Source organism: Brachyhypopomus gauderio, chromosome 7 (genome assembly GCF_052324685.1).
Source record: "Brachyhypopomus gauderio isolate BG-103 chromosome 7, BGAUD_0.2, whole genome shotgun sequence".
NCBI lineage: Eukaryota > Metazoa > Chordata > Actinopteri > Gymnotiformes > Hypopomidae > Brachyhypopomus > Brachyhypopomus gauderio.
In genome coordinates, this window is record NC_135217.1 from 23,563,900 (window position 1) to 23,580,251 (window position 16,352).

General features: G+C 41.8%; 1 protein-coding gene across 1 annotated transcript in view; it reads left to right on the plus strand.

Annotated features, from left to right (window-relative positions):
- The window catches only part of erfl1 (Ets2 repressor factor like 1), a 49,059-nt gene extending 34,839 nt beyond the window's left edge, over positions 1-14,220 (plus strand). Inside the window, exons 2-6 of the mRNA XM_077010715.1 lie at positions 4,706-4,801; positions 5,041-5,301; positions 8,100-8,286; positions 9,573-9,708; positions 11,161-14,220. Of these exons, the coding sequence (XP_076866830.1) occupies positions 4,719-4,801; positions 5,041-5,301; positions 8,100-8,286; positions 9,573-9,708; positions 11,161-11,984 (1,491 nt within the window). The 5' untranslated portion in view covers positions 4,706-4,718 and the 3' untranslated portion in view covers positions 11,985-14,220. The remainder of the gene's footprint in view (positions 1-4,705; positions 4,802-5,040; positions 5,302-8,099; positions 8,287-9,572; positions 9,709-11,160) is intronic.
- Positions 14,221-16,352: the final 2,132 nt, after the last annotated feature.

The window sequence follows — 16,352 nt, forward strand, 5'->3', positions numbered from 1 at the left end:
CTTGTAAAGATGCTACATACATACTGTGTGACAATCAGACTAAATAATGTGTGTTCTATTTGTGGAGATTTTTTGCACCCTATTACTTTTAGGCTAAGACCTCTTTGTATGCTTGTACATGCTATCATTTGTCAGTGTGAGAGTATGTAGTTAGTCTTCTGCTTGTCAGTGTGAGAGTATGTAGTTAGTCTTCTGTTTGTCAGTGTGAGAGTATGTAGTTAGTCTTTTGCTTGTCAGTGTGAGAGTATGTAGTTAGTCTTCTGTTTGTCAGTGTGAGAGTATGTAGTTAGTCTTCTTCTTGTCAGTGTGAGAGTATGTAGTTAGTCTTTTGCTTGTCAGTGTGAGAGTATGTAGTTAGTCTTCTGTTTGTCAGTGTGAGAGTATGTAGTTAGTCTTCTTCTTGTCAGTGTGAGAGTATGTAGTTAGTCTTCTTCTTGTCAGTGTGAGAGTATGTAGTCTTCTTCTTGTCAGTGTGAGAGTATGTAGTCAGTCTTCTGTTTGTCAGTGTGAGAGTATGTAGTTAGTCTTCTTCTTGTCAGCGTGAGAGTATGTAGTTAGTCTTCTGCTTGTCAGTGTGAGAGTATGTAGTTAGTCTTCTGTTTGTCAGTGTGAGAGTATGTAGTTAGTCTTCTTCTTGTCAGTGTGAGAGTATGTAGTTAGTCTTCTGCTTGTCAGTGTGAGAGTATGTAGTTAGTCTTCTGTTTGTCAGTGTGAGAGTATGTAGTTAGTCTTCTTCTTGTCAGTGTGAGAGTATGTAGTTAGTCTTCTGTTTGTCAGTGTGAGAGTATGTAGTTAGTCTTTTGCTTGTCAGTGTGAGAGTATGTAGTTAGTCTTCTTCTTGTCAGTGTGAGAGTATGTAGTTAGTCTTCTTCTTGTCAGTGTGAGAGTATGTAGTTAGTCTTCTGCTTGTCAGTGTGAGAGTATGTAGTTAGTCTTCTGTTTGTCAGTGTGAGAGTATGTAGTTACTCTTCTGTTTGTCAGTGTGAGAGTATGTAGTTAGTCTTCAACATGCCTTTTGTGGTCAGTACGAGATTATGGAGTTAGCCTTCTGCTAACGTTTGTCTCGCCAGCGTGAGAGTATGCAGTTATCCTTCTGCTCATTCTGAACGTTTTTCGAACTTGTTTGTCATACGTGACTGTTTTTTGCGTTTCTGTGCGTATATGCAGGCGAGGATGTTTGTATGTGCGAGTGATTGCATGCAGTGTGCGCTCCCTACATCAGTGTCTCCATATAGAGGAGTGGGTGAGTAGATGTATTCCCTGGGCTGCTAGTTATAATGTTTCTGGGGGTGATGGGAGGAACTTGAAAGCCCCGTGCTGCCCAAATCAAAACTAACAAGGAAATGATGGAGGCGCCTTTATCTCCTCACCTGCCTGGGGGAGGTGGGGGAGGGGGCGGGGGAAAGGAGAGGAGTGAGGAGGGGGGGTGGACTGGCTTCCTCTTTGATTTGTAAAAAATGCATTACCTCCGAAATCAAACGGAAAATTACTGAGTGAGAGAGAGAGAGAGAGAATAAATAAATGTATGAGTAGCAGAGCTGAAGTCTTGATGTTGTTGTCTTGGTCTTGACAAGCAGTCTCGGTCTTGACCTTTGCCCTTGAACAAGACCCCAGACTCAATATCTCAGTAACACCAGTCCAAAACTATGCAATATATTGATAAACCTATCACAGTTAAAACATGGTTTGATACCAGCATTCAGTATAAGTTCATACTACTGAATTCAGGAAGAAACACTATGAATCACTATGAACAGTCACTAACAGGCAGAATGTCAGCTTTAATGTCAGGGTATTTAAATCAGTACTGGGTCCATAGCCCATTAATGTTAATTTGAGGCAAAGTTCATTTGAAAGTGTGTGTAATTGGTCAGGTGGCTGCTCAGTAGTTTTTGGCCAGATATGCACAGCCGAATTCAGAAGTGCAGAGATTATTCTAGAAGTGACCCTTGAATCTGGAGTATGACAGTGAAGTCTCTGTGTCTATCAAGCATGCCATCGTGAAACTGAAAATTGCTAATAAGTCATTACGTGCATGAGCTGGGTCAAAATGAGACATTTGGTATGTTGTTCAAGAAGCAGGAACACTGGAGAGCAAATGCAGACAAACAGGCATATCCACAGCGCTTGGTGGATTTCAGTTCCCTACTGAAACTGCTGAACGGATTGTAGAGGCACAGAGGTACCAAAAACTGTCACCAGAACCAGAACCCACCAGTGTGACCTTAGAGGATTTAGCCACAGTGTGCATACCACCTGTTAAGAAAGAAGACAAGAAAAGCCTGATTACATTTTGATGAATGTACAAAAAGCATGGGGATTTGGGGGGGGGGGGAATTCACCTGTCCTATACATGTAACGCAGGGGGTTCACACTGTGTCTTGTGCAGTGTCTCCCAGGTTAGCACTAGCATTAATAAGAGAGATGGCCAGCATTCAAAGCCCTAGAGATATGGGTGGAGTCATATAGCAACAGGCAGTCAAAAAGGCAGTTTTTCCTTCAGTCCCCTTCGTTAGTTACCGTGACTATCATGGGGTATGATGTGTATGATACACTGTGGTCCTTCTCATGGCAGGTGTGATTTTTCAGCAATCCGCAAACCCTTTCTGTGCGCAGGACCACTGGGGACATGATCTTATTTTGAGTGGCAGACTGTTCCAAGCCCAACAGTGACACTGACATTGTAGTGATATGCTAGTGATGTGGCAGTGGGTGCGTCAATGATGTGTGTGTGTGTGTGTGTGTGTGTGTGTGTGTGTGTGTGTGTGTGTGTGTGTGTGTGTGTGTGAATATGTGGCTGCTCCACCGGTGTGTATGAGACACAGCAGTGTTGCTGGAGTGTTTACACAGGTCAGTGTCACTGCTGGGTTAATAGAGTGGGTTAATATTTTTCCCCACAAAAAATATCCATCCCACAGCCCTGTGGTCTGAGTCACAAAACTTCTCCCCATTCTTTACATGGGTCACCTGAAGATAATTAGCATTAGCTGGCTGCAGGGATAAGGAAAGAATTTATGTCAAAGCATAAAGACGGAATAGGAGATGAATTCCAAAGGAAAAAAAAACAAGATGAAGAAGAGACAGAAAAGAAGAAGAGAGTGGACAGTCCAAGGACTAAAGGCAAAAGTGTGTGTGTGTGTGTGTGTGTGTGTGTGTGTGTGTGAGAGAGAGAGAGAGAGAGAGAGAGAGAGAGAGAGAGAGAGAGAGAGAGCCTGTGTGTGCGCAAGTGTGTGAGCGTGTGGGTTACTGAGTGAAAGAAAGAAGTGCCTGGAGTTAGCAATAATAATTTATACAAACACACCTTAATAATTCACGTTCCATTTCAATGCTGCAGGGAAGATCCAGAATTCACAGAGCATAATTAAATAGTGTAGGAGAGAAGAGAGAGGCGAGAGGGAGAGTGGGAGAGAGACCAGCATTAAAGATACCATGTACCGACATTTTTTCTTCCACCCAAGCTTTGTAAAACAACCTTTATGAAATTGTGATGTCCAAAGTAAGAGTGAATATCAGCTCTATATAGTGCTATTGCAGAAAGATGGGTGTTTACTGAGTTATGTAGCTCTTCTCATGCCAGATAAAACTCTGTTTTTAATGATTTTTAATATCCTGCCTCAGAATTGGATGTGCATATGAGGGAGAGTGGGAGAGAGACCAGCATTAAAGATACCATGTACCGACATTTTTTCTTCCACCCAAGCTTTGTAAAACAACCTTTATGAAATTGTGATGTCCAAAGTAAGAGTGAATATCAGCTCTATATAGTGCTATTGCAGAAAGATGGGTGTTTACTGAGTTATGTAGCTCTTCTCATGCCAGATAAAACTCTGTTTTTAATGATTTTTAATATCCTGCCTCAGAATTGGATGTGCATAGTGGCACTGTCTGTGCTACTGTCTGCTTGAATGTTTTTCATTTTAATTTGAATTTATTAACTTTTTTAGTACACATTTAATGTGATTTTACTAGATTAATTTGCAGATATTCAATGATTCAAGAATTCAAGGAAACTTTATTGTCATTCACATCACATGTGGTACATGAGGTGGAACAAAATTTAGAACCCAAGGTCCCCGTTTTTACCCCAAATAGCAGCAATCAGTTATATCAGTTGTTTTTAATTAATGATAGTCCTAATGACAGTATTACATAGTTAGATGTGTCTTCTTTATTTTTGGTCTGTTCCATGTTGTTCATTCTGTCCCCCCCAGTTCAGCATTTGTAAGTCCAGCATGTGTATATTCAACAAATTCTTCTGAGTGTCTGTACAGATAATAACTCAAAAAATCTCACAGACTGTCCCCACTTCATAGCTACTAGACCTTCAAGAGGTGCTCTTCACTATTTCTCTCAGTGAACAGCTCTCAGGGATCTTTTACTTGGCTATTGCAGATATTGGCTATTTAAAGGCAACGAAGACGGTAAGGCCTACATATGAAGGAGCCTGCAGCTAGTGCTCCTGCTGTGGAATGGATATTTATATGGTGACCATTTGTTACTGCTGCAATGCCCTACCCTGTGAGACAGCTCTCTGCTGATACCCTCGGAGACAGTGCTGAAGCCGTCAGCTCGGCTATAGCTCGCATCTTTGGCTCTGAGTCTGTTTATCTTACACCTCTCTTTGTGCCTGTGTGTTTGTGTGTGTGTGTGTGTGTGTGTGTGTGTGTGTGTGTGTGTGTGTGTGTGTGTGTGTGTGTGTGTATAGGTGCAGTGGAGGCATGGACTGTAACTGTGTTAGTGAGCTTCTGCTCACTCCACCTGTCCCTGCTCTCTGGACACCAGGCGAGTACACGAACACGTCAAACGTCAATGTAACATTAATATTCTAGATGAAGGTAACTGTACCAAGGTCTCCATCATTAATAATTGGATTAGGAACCTCCTAGGAACCTAATTAATCTGACAGTGATTCTTGTCACAGCCCCTGTTAGCATCACAGCTAATGCTAGAGCGTTGGTTCCTGGTTTCCTGGCTGGAGCACAGCCAGCCCCTTGTGTTCCTTAACCAGTATTCAAACGCAGCAGGCCTCACATACATCCTCCAACTGCTCTGCACCTCACCCCCAGGCTTCGCATTCCCGGACTGGGCCTACAAGCCGGAGTCCAGCCCCGGTTCACGGCAGATCCAGCTGTGGCACTTCATCCTGGAGCTCCTGCAGAAGGAAGAGTACCAGGGAGTGATCGCCTGGCAGGGCGACTATGGCGAGTTTGTCATCAAAGACCCCGATGAGGTGGCCCGACTGTGGGGCATCCGCAAATGCAAGCCCCACATGAACTATGACAAGCTGAGTCGAGCACTGAGGTGGGGAACACAGCCCGGCCGCTCTCATCTCCTCATTACGTAGCCGCCCACACCACAGCCATTAATGGTGCCGCTTTTCCATGTTGAAGATGAGGCAAATGTCAACCATGCCAACTGTTATTTCTGGGTATTTCTAAATATTTGTCAGCATATGATTATTATATTTAATAGCTGGATAAGATCAGCATTCGATGTAGTTGGTCCTAAAATATATCATGAAATATATATGTCATTAATAAATAAATCAGGTCACAGGGTGTTGAAAACATATATTCAGGCAGCCAGAAGTAGGTTGGAAGGTACTGGAAGCAAACCTGTAGCATTCATTCCTGTTATTGGATGCTTATTAAACTTTGTTGATTAACTGAGTCACACACTGTGTTTTTAACTCAGTTAATCTCATACTTAATGTTCCACACGTGCCCTATAATGGCTCCAAAGTGGACTCTGATGTCATGACTAGTTATATTTCAATCAATCCCAAGAAAAGCGAAAGAAAAAAAGACAAAAAGAGTAAAATAACATTTTACAATTGAAATAAAATAATTGTGTTAAACTAAAAGGAAATTGATTAGGTGAATAAACAATGAACATGAAGCTATATGACTAATCAGCTGTCTGACATCTTCATTAAACCAGGCCAGTGTGTCCCATCCTGGTCCCTGGACTCATGTACAGCCTCCATTTTGTCTATGTCCCAGCTCCTAAAGCCATGGGAAACAGAAATGCCAGCTACAGGTGTGCTTGAGGGCTTAGACTGAATGAAGACATGGACTAACCTGTGATAAAACATAAAAAATGTTTAAACAAGAAAAAGAGACCAGAACCTGCTTAACATTTTCACACACTACATACTTTCACACACTTGTGGCAGTTTCATTATTTGGATGAAAACTCGTGTGCTGTTAATTCATTATTAACTGCTATTCATTCCAAATTTACTGATTTAATTGCTTTATTGATTTAAATCAGCTATTATAAAACCTCTGTGTGAAATTATGATGCAGAATTCCAGATCTCCTTTTCGTCCACTCTCTAAACATGTCCATGCTTTGATCTTTGATGTCTACATCAGCTAAAGTGAAGCCTTCAGAGCAATATTTAAAAAAAGTATGTTGGATGAGAGCCACGTACTCTGATATATCTTAACATCTCACCATCGGATAAGAACCACACTCTGAAATATCTTAACATCTCACCATCGGATGAGAACCACACTCTGAAATGTATTAACATCTCACCATCAGATGAGAACCACACTCTGAAATGTATTAACATCTCACCATCGGATGAGAACCACACTCTGAAATGTATTAACATCTCACAATCGGATGAGAACCACACTCTGAAATGTATTAACATCTCACCATCGGATGAGAACCACACTCTAAAATGTCTTAACATCTCACGATCGGATGAGAACCACACTCTGAAATGTATTAACATCTCACCATTGGATGAGAACCACACTCTGAAATGTATTAACATCTCACCATCGGATGAGAAACACACTCTGAAATATTGAAACATTTTCAACAGTTTCACTGCAGATGATTTGCTATTGCTTATCTGTAGAAGCAATATTTTGTTTGGGGACATTTTGAAAGCTGTTTTTCCTCCAAAGAAGGTCAATACGTTCAATTCTGTGGCATCTTTAAATGTCCAAATAACTATTGCAAGAGGCTCTTACAGACAATATTTGTCAATAAGGATTTTGAAATTAAGTCTCAGATTGATCTTTCCATCATCAGACATATATCATCTCTGCTTTCGAAGGCCGCAAGGCGTGAAACTTTTTAAGGATTTGACGTATCGGCCCTTGTCATGCAAGTAGTCCTTTGTGTGCTAAACACCCTCACTAATCTTCTTCTTACTTATGCAAATCGTTTCCCACAATCCTCCATCTTTCAGCCTTGCTACCGCCCCCTCCCCCGCCCCTCCCTGCTCCCCCACCTTCTCTTTAATAGACGCTGTCGCTCCCTGCTAATTGTTATGAATTGGTGCGGGCCGTAATTGGCCTTTTTGATTAGCCTTTCTTAATTGCTCAATTAAGGGGCAAAGCACGATTGCCATGCAAAGCAAAAGCGTGCAAATCACTGGTATAGCGGGTTGCATTATGGGTACTTGTGTTGAACTACTGAACTGGGTAGAAGGAAACCAAGCATGTAGTGTTTGAAATTTGAGTGTGTGTATGCCACTCTAAGCTACGTGTAAGCTCACAGTAAGGATGTATATGGAGATAAATCACATAGGTCGGACTGATTCTCCATGTGGAGTCATGTAGGGGCAAAGGATGCTGGGATGACCGCTGTGTTATAACGATGTTTGTGATTCATGTGAATGAGGATAGTGGAGACTTGACTACCTTCTCAGAGTAATGGCTCAGCTACCTAAAAAGTGCTAAATGTTATAGTCACCTTATTAGAGACTAACCCAGATGGTGGTGTTTGCACATGGACGTTCATGGACCGTGGTCTTCAAACCAAACCTTCCTGCTCTCTCCCATAGCCCTGGAGCTTCAGGGGCGTTCACTGTCACGCACTGTACAAAAGCGTTTAGAGTGAATCAGATTTCTTTATAAATAACTCAATTACATAATTTTGTATATTTTACAAATTCAGCATCACTAATGATTGTAACAGGAATCCATGGATGCAATTCCAAAAAACTGGGGAAAAAAGGGTGTGGGGGGTGTCTTCCTGCTTTTTCCAGTCTTCCTACTCCTCATCTCTGACTTCTCTTCCCTTCTCTCTCTCTATCTCTCTCTCTCTCTCTCCTTCTGCCCTGTAACTCTGCAGGTACTACTACAACAAACGTATTTTGCACAAAACAAAAGGGAAACGCTTCACCTATAAGTTTAACTTCAGCAAGGTGGTTCTGGTGAATTATCCCCTGCTGGACATGGCGAGCTCTCCGTTCCTGCTGACCCCAAACCACTTCAGCGGAGGCGCCGCCGCCCCGGACTGCAACCCGGTCACCCCCGAGGTATGAGGGAATGGGTGTGTGGGGGAAATTTGCGGGAATTTGATCGAAGGACACTAACGTTACATACTTGTTATATAAGATACAACATATGTCCTGTCAAATATAAATTGACCGAAAATAGGCGTATAGCTACTTATAGGCAGAATGTGACTAAAGAGAGGATATTAACCCAAACTTTCATACGCCTTTTCACTCACAGCCCGAAGCCCCGTGTTAATAAAGGTAAAGCAGAAAGCAGAAGTTGGTCATAGCAGTGTCTTGCACCTTGTAAGGACGTGAAAACACGAGCCTTGTGCACAATGTCTTTAAACGAGGAAGGACTCAGACATTGGACAGCAAAGATGTCAGTTAGATTTACTCGAGCAATAATCCATCGGGGAGTGTTACTCTGTTGAATTGCTCAACATGAAAAGCATGAAATTTGTGGAGTATCACCTCATTTCACAACCTTTGTCAGTGAGACATAACTCACTGTAGCTGTAACTTTAGCTGAATCGGATCATCTGCCAACTTTGAATAGTTACAGTGTGAGAAAGTTCTGTAGTTAGAGTAGTTTAGTTAAAGAGAGAAGACGGGTGGGGGGAGGGGGGGGTCGGATTCTGCCAAGGTGAAGCAGAAAGAAGAGAGAAATGTCAAGGAGGGTGTTAAGGGGTCTTAAACGAAAAGACACATTTATCCCCTTCCGCTCATTGTCACCTTGTCTGCTGCATTCATTGATGGCATTAACTCAAAATGAAAGAAATGTACGAAATTTAAGAAGGAGAATATCAGAGCAGTTCAACATAATTAATGCAGGCTTGATAGAAAACCCAGATCACTCGGAGTCACTCAGAAGTGAACCCTAACGGCAAGTCCTGTTCTCTACGCGGCACCGTGTCCTGCCTCCTGTACCTCAGACACAAAGACATTTCAGTTTCCGTGATTTACCTTCGTCCTTGACGTTTGAAGTGCTACACTAACCCTGCCTCTCATTTTACAACAGTTAGTGAAACAACTTTCCAACAGTTTTTCCATGCCATGTGCCGTATTGGAAATAACTCTCTCTTTACATTTTCCCACATTTTTAACATGTCTTATATAACATATATAATGAAGTGCATCAATTCATTAACCTAAACTCTAAGTCTAAACTCTTTTTCTCTCTGCTTCTTGGCTTTTCTTTCTCTCCAATCCCTTTCCCTCTTCCTCTCGCTCTCTTTCTCTCTCTCTCTCTCTCTTTCTCTCTCTCCTGCCCTCACTTTTTCCTTTCATCCAACTTTTCATCTCCATCGCTGGAATTGTCTCAGGCCCTGCAGTCCTTGTTCCCGCGGCTGCCCGAGTCCGGGCGGGGAGGTGCGCTGTTCGAACGCGGGAGCTCCACGGCTGCTCCGGGACCAGACGCAGACAAACTCCGACTGGACACCTTCCCTTTCCTCAGCCCAGGTGAGTCCCGACCCGGCCGGCGCGAGGATGCTGGGCGGGGTGTGCGGAAGGAGACCGGGCCCGACGGAAGGGTTTTAGAAACGGGGAGGAGATTGAGTGGAGAGCTGATGGGATGTCTGTGTTGGTGGCTGTTGTGTAAGCAGCCTGAGGGGTCTCACCAGGATGTTGACGCCCACAGAGTAAATATGGGAGATAAATATCCACACTGAGACCCAGACTTGTGTTTCAGTCACTGAGCAGCATGAGAGGTGATTGGATCCATGTATTCACTTTATCTTTGTGAGTGTTAGTTACCATTTGCATATTACTGTGAACATTTGCATATCACTTTGCACATTTGCATATTGATGGATATGCTTCAGCACTTCCTCTGTGAAAAGACATAAAGCTCTCTATTAGTGTGTGTGTTTCTGTGTGTGTGTGTGTGTGTGTGTGTGTGTGTGTGTGTGTGTGTGTGTGTGTGTGTGTGTGTGTGTGTGTGTGTGTGTGTGTATGTTGAAGTACTTGACTACCATTCCTTTGTCTCTCCTCCATTTGTGCGTTATGGTATCAGTGCAGGATGGTATCAGTGCATTATGGTATCAGAATGTATGTTTGTTTGGCCACATGTGTGTTTGTTTTAGTGTGTGTGTGTGCGTGTTTGTTTGTTTGGTGTGTGTGTGTGAGACCCCCCCTTACTTGTTTGTCCTGAGGTCCTATTCCTCCCTCCTCCTCTTCTCCCCTGATCTCACTCCCATGTGTCCCCCCTGTCCTAATCCCTTCCCAGGCAGGAAGGCCCTAATTGAGGGTGCAGGCTTCATTTTGTGGCCTGTGGGCACCCATTACTGTGTTTTCATAAGCAAGTGAGGACTGCCTGACTGATTCAATATTCATGTGTCTCCTAGCTACTCCTGGCCCAGCACACAGAGAGACTGCAGCACTGTCAAATTAGGCCTGCATAGTAAATAACAGCGATATGGTGTGAGACAGAGAGAAGAAGAAGATGAAGAAGAAGAAGTCAGAGAGAGGGAGAGTGAGAAACAGGGAGAGTGAGAGTGAGAAACAGAGAGAGGGAGAATGAGAGACAGAGAGTGAGAATGAGAGACAGAGTGAGAGACAGAGAGGGAGCGTGAGAGACAGAAAGTGACAGAATGAGAGAGAAAAGACAAATGTGAGAAGACGGTCCTCGAGTTTGACAAATCTACAGTTTCGGGAAATTCCAGGAAGGATTTTTATTTTTTTTTTAGTTTATAGAAAAACAAGTTCAGCCAACATAGAAACTTTAGGAAACAACAAATGGTTTCAGTTCAGATACATTAAGAAGTTTCTATTTTTTATGTAACCATGAATAGAAGTTATTTGTTCAACATTAAACATTTTTTGAAATGTACAAATTGTGTATTTAGAGCTTTACACATATTTCTGATATCTGTATTTTTTCTAAATTATTTTTTCCATCTCTTTCCTTCCTAGCCACCCCGTGTTACTCCAAACCCCAGTCCATGTTGGGTGCTTACCCCCGCAATCCTCCATTTGACTACTCCTGGGGCTTCAACCCATATCTCCCTGGGGCTTTCTCCCTAAACAACTGCCCCAAACTGCCCCCAAGTTCCCTTTACCCCTCCCACTTCTATCCCAACCCACTTCAGTCCAGCCTGTCCCAGCTGCCACACCCCTTCTCCTCTCTGCTGCCCCCTGGAGACACAGGTGGAGCAGAGCGGGCCCAAACGGGAGGAACCAACGGTTCAGCGGGCGTTCCCTCTGCGCGGCTCTGCCTCCCACCCTACCACAGCGGCCTGCTGCAGGGCCGGACTGAGGCCGGCGGCGTGGGCCTGGGGGCGGCTGAGAGGGAGCGGGCCGAAGCCCACCCTGGCCTCCCGGGCGCGGGGGTCGGGCTGGGCCTGGGCCTGGGTCTCGGAGGTCTGGGGCTGGCCAGTGCGGGGAGTGTGCAGAGCCCGGCCGACCGCCGCGCTAGTTTGAAACAGGACCCGGAGTCGGACTCGGAGCTGGAGATCACAGACCTGAGCGACTGCAGCTCGGAGAATGAGCTGGACTTCCCCTCGGCAAAAGAGCACAGACTGGGAGGACGACCTCACATGCTGGAAGCAAAGACAGGAGGCCTGGGGGGAGCCCTACCACCCCTTTCCTCTCTTCCTCCACCTGTATCCCCCCATCCTCTCAAAAGCCTGGTGCCCTTGTCTCCACCACCCCCCTCTCTGCCTCCACCCCTGTCTCCTTCCCTTACTCTGGTTGACCAGCATAGAGAAACAGACACTCTCAAACTCAGTCATAGTTAATGGGCTCTGTTCTCTTCACATTCTGGCTATATCAAGCACTCTCTGTCTCTTTCTCTTTGTCCTGTTTCCTCACCAGATAATTTTTTTTTTTTGTTTTTTTCAAAGAAAATGATACATCTTCTTGTGTTTTTAATGTTTTGCTCTCGTTACCTGTTCTGCATATTTTTGTCTTGGTCTCAGTGTTGAAACGCTGGGATTATTTATTTATTTATTTATTTATTACATATATTATTTTTATACCAATCATTTACATACTATGTGCAGCCTTTTACATTTACAGTCCAGCATTTATAAGTGTCATTTTTATGTTTTAGTGATTAAGTTATTACACTTAATTTATCTAATGTTTTTATATTCTGAAAATGTAATTATTTGTTAATTGCAATTCCATTATTTTTCTGTTTGAAATGTGAAATATTTAAACTGCACATGCAAAATCAGGACCAGCTTATGTGTGAAATCACTAAAAACTAATAATTAACTAAGAGATTTTTCAGCTATGAAACTGTTTTCAAATTTTTCATCCTGGCTTTAGTGTGAACCAATCGTAGATGCAAATGTCCACCGAGAATCCGTTTTAAATACATTATTTAGGAAACCATTACTAACCTTTGATGTTAAAATATAAGATTATCTTTAAAAGATAACTACTGACAAGATAACTATTAAGTTCGTAAGCTAGAAACTTTTAAAAATATATAATGTAGTTTCATTCATTGTTTTTTTATACTTGTAAAATGTAAACAGTAACTCCCTCTACTGACGGTGTTATCAAAACATTCAACAACTACACATCGTTAGTCTCGGCAGCGAACTGGGTTCCACATATTAAATATGAAGTATGTTGATTTTGTTGCAATGAATTAATTACTGAAGCCTGCAGTTACTACTGTTTTCGCGTTTTGTAGTTTAGGTTACATCTTAGTCACGCAGAGTAATTTTACTTCTTCTGACAGGAGCGTTTGAACAGGGTTTGTATTTGCACAACTTTTACAGCTCATATGTCCAGTGTTAATCTCTTCAATGCAAGATTTGAGCTGCATAATTTAAACCTGCAATAAATGTAATTTTTGTGGAACTCTTTTATTAGAAAATTAGTTGTATTGCAGTAACGCACCTACTTGTTCTGCGCTGGAAAGCTGGAAATAGAAACGTTGTCAAACATTGCCATCTAGTGGTGAGATATGACTCCTGCAGACAGAAGTTGCATTTGAATGTAACTTTCTCAAATTGTCTTTTCAAGGAAGGGTGTCCCCTTTTTGCACATTGTTGCATAATATGTTTATTACGCTGGGCTTTATATTTCATCTGTTTGCTTTTACCTATTTGTTCCCTTGTAGAGTTATCATGGTTATTCTGTGCTAAAATGTCTTATTTAAAACTACTGTAAAACATTCAGACAGAGTATGAGAGACTGAGTAAGGAAGTGCTTAAATTCACACCTATATTTCCTTGTATATATTTTGTGTATATTACATCCAATTGCTATTATTACTATATGAGATTGATGTATTGGTGTGATTTAATTCTGTATTTAAAAATGAGAACTGATGCTGGAGTATAGTCAGCTGTGGGATATCGTGTTTCAGAAGTATAAAAAGAAAGCACTTGTTTTCTGGGAGGTTAGATGTGGATGTGGTTGAGGTTCAAATGTATAACATTTTCTCAACACCATCTGTTCACACCCTTTCCTCATCTTGCAGCCACTTTGCAGAATGCTTCTGCAATGCCAGAGTACCCTGCTGCCAGTTATGTTTGATAGTTTATATTCTCAGATTCACTGAGTGATAGATTACTGTAATGAGTCAAATGTGAGTGATATTGGGTTTTGCACATTTTGGGAGAAATAAGTCAAATATTTTGACTGATTGAATGTTTGTTTTTGATAGTTACAGCCGAAAACTGTAGAAAACTTGAGAATAACACAAAAAATCTAAGCTTTTTCTAAGACAAAATACCAGAACTCTGACTGCTAAAGGTAAGGTCTAATGAGAATGGAGCATAACTGTAATGCAAATGTTTTCTGGGACAGCAAACACAATAATATACCCACAATTTAGACAAAATACATTTGTTACATCAGTGTATTATATAAAACTACCAATGTACATAGATTTTCCTTTGTGTATTTGTGTGTACACATTGAAAAACAAAAAACAAAAACAGCATTTTCTTTGCAGTATTTTTTTTTGTGTTTTAATGTAAAATTGGAAATTGAACAAAATGAAAAAAGAGCTAAAATAATATCTTCAAAAGCAATAAACGTTATTCTGAGATGTGAGAGTGTATATTTGTCACTGTACAAGGCTTCCACTGTACTGTTTGATATAAAATGGAAGTGATGCTACAGATGGAGATTAATCTGCTTTGCTTCCCAGACAGGGCTGAGTGTCCTAAAAGTGCCTCCACTCAAAGACCATCGTTAATTGGTAGCATGAATGTCATGTTAAACGTTCCTCTCTCATTTAAGGCCATCTTAGCACTACGATGCTTTTAGAAATGAGGCTTTTCAAAAGTTCAGGTTCTGTCTGGACATTTAGACTTAGTACATCTGACACAAACGTGCTTAACGCACATAAAGTCACTGGAAAACGACGGGCTTGTTTAAGTGTGCAGACAGTGAGTGATTGTCCACTTTCACGTCTATATGAGTCTGCAACTCCACCCCTCTGATATAAACACACCCATCAAATTTAACCACACCCTTCAAATTCAAACAGATGTCATATTCCAATTTAACCAAATTCTTAATACTGCTTCTCCATGCTTCCGTTGACATGCCAGACATACTATCACTATCATCATTTGCACTACTAGGTGAACTATGCATAGGTCAGGTATATTTTAGACAGGTGAGCTAAAAAAAACTGCAGTTTAGTTTTTTTTATTTTTAAAACACACGGGCTAAACAGACAGAGGACATGGTTACGTTAAGTGCATGACTTTGAAGTGAGGGGATTTGGAGAAAGGTGTGGGTAGGGAGTAAGAAGATGAGGGAATGGACTCCTTGGAGATTAAGAAATGTGAAACCATTTACAACAGCTTTAAGGCACCTTGCAGCCTGCAATAGCCTTGTCCAGTTTGTGATAGTGATCTCCTAACTCTCTATTAATGGTCAGTCTTTTGGACAAAAAGGACCACTGGTAAGACTCTGTCTTTGGGGTGGCAGACTAGCAGTGACAGTGTCAAGAATGTCAGTTATATACTTATTTGCCTCAATTATATCCTTATAAGCCCATATGAGTTGTGATACACTCATATCAACACCCACTACCTTACCACTATATCAGGTTCTCTGTGTTGACAATGGCCTTGCACCCAGTTAGCACGAGTCCTGTGTGAACAGTGGTGATCAGAGCAGGTGTCCGACACACACCTCTGTAATTACACACCTACGAAAGCGTTATATATGATACCTGTAACTGGAGGAAACTGCTTCATTTATGCTCATTCAATCTGGGAGTATTATTGCACCAGTCATGGTAGATTTTGATGTTATTACTCAGACACAGGCGGGAGGGGAAGATGGAGATCTGTACATGTGCAAGAATGAAACCAGGTCGTTCTGAGGCGAAGGAGAAGCCAACCGCTCACTCTCTCCATATTTTACAGGACTAATAAGAACATTAATTTAATCTGAGCTGTGCCAATAGTGATCTGCTTTGAGCAGCAGAGTTCTAGTCATGTGATCATTTTAACACACGCAGCTTTGGCTTTTGCACACATTCCACGAGCATGTCCTAGCCGTGGTAATTGGTCCTACAGAACCAATACAACTGTCACATACACTCCTAGGCCTTAAAATGGGCCAAACACAGTACATTTGATTTAAAGGTCCTAACAAATCATTACTCAGAAAATGTGTGCCGATTCACTCAACGCTCGTCACCGTTGTGAACTCTTGCACAAGATAATATGATGAAAATATTGAAATATTTTATATGAAATTCAAAAAAATACATAATTGGATGATTAAAATGTTAAACCTTTCTGCTGTCAAAATCATTAAAGGCTTAATATTACACAATTTGGGGGTTTGCTCTTTTTAATGCCCAGGGGCTAAGAACACTGGAGTGACAACAGTCTATATTAGAATTGTCCAGTAGATGGAGTCAAGAGCTAATGACTCATCAAGGAAAGGACACAAAACGTGATCAATAACAACTCAAGACAACTGATACATGAACAATTTGTTAATACATTTAGGGTTAAAAAAACATGTGATCAAAAATGTGCCACTTTGGTTCAATGTGGTTAAACGTAAGGAAGTGTCATCTTCAGAAAATGTCTCCAAACACCTAAAGTGAGCAAACATCTCAGCAGGCTCCACAGAGGGATGAAGTGCCAGTGAGCTCTGGCCTGTGTCAG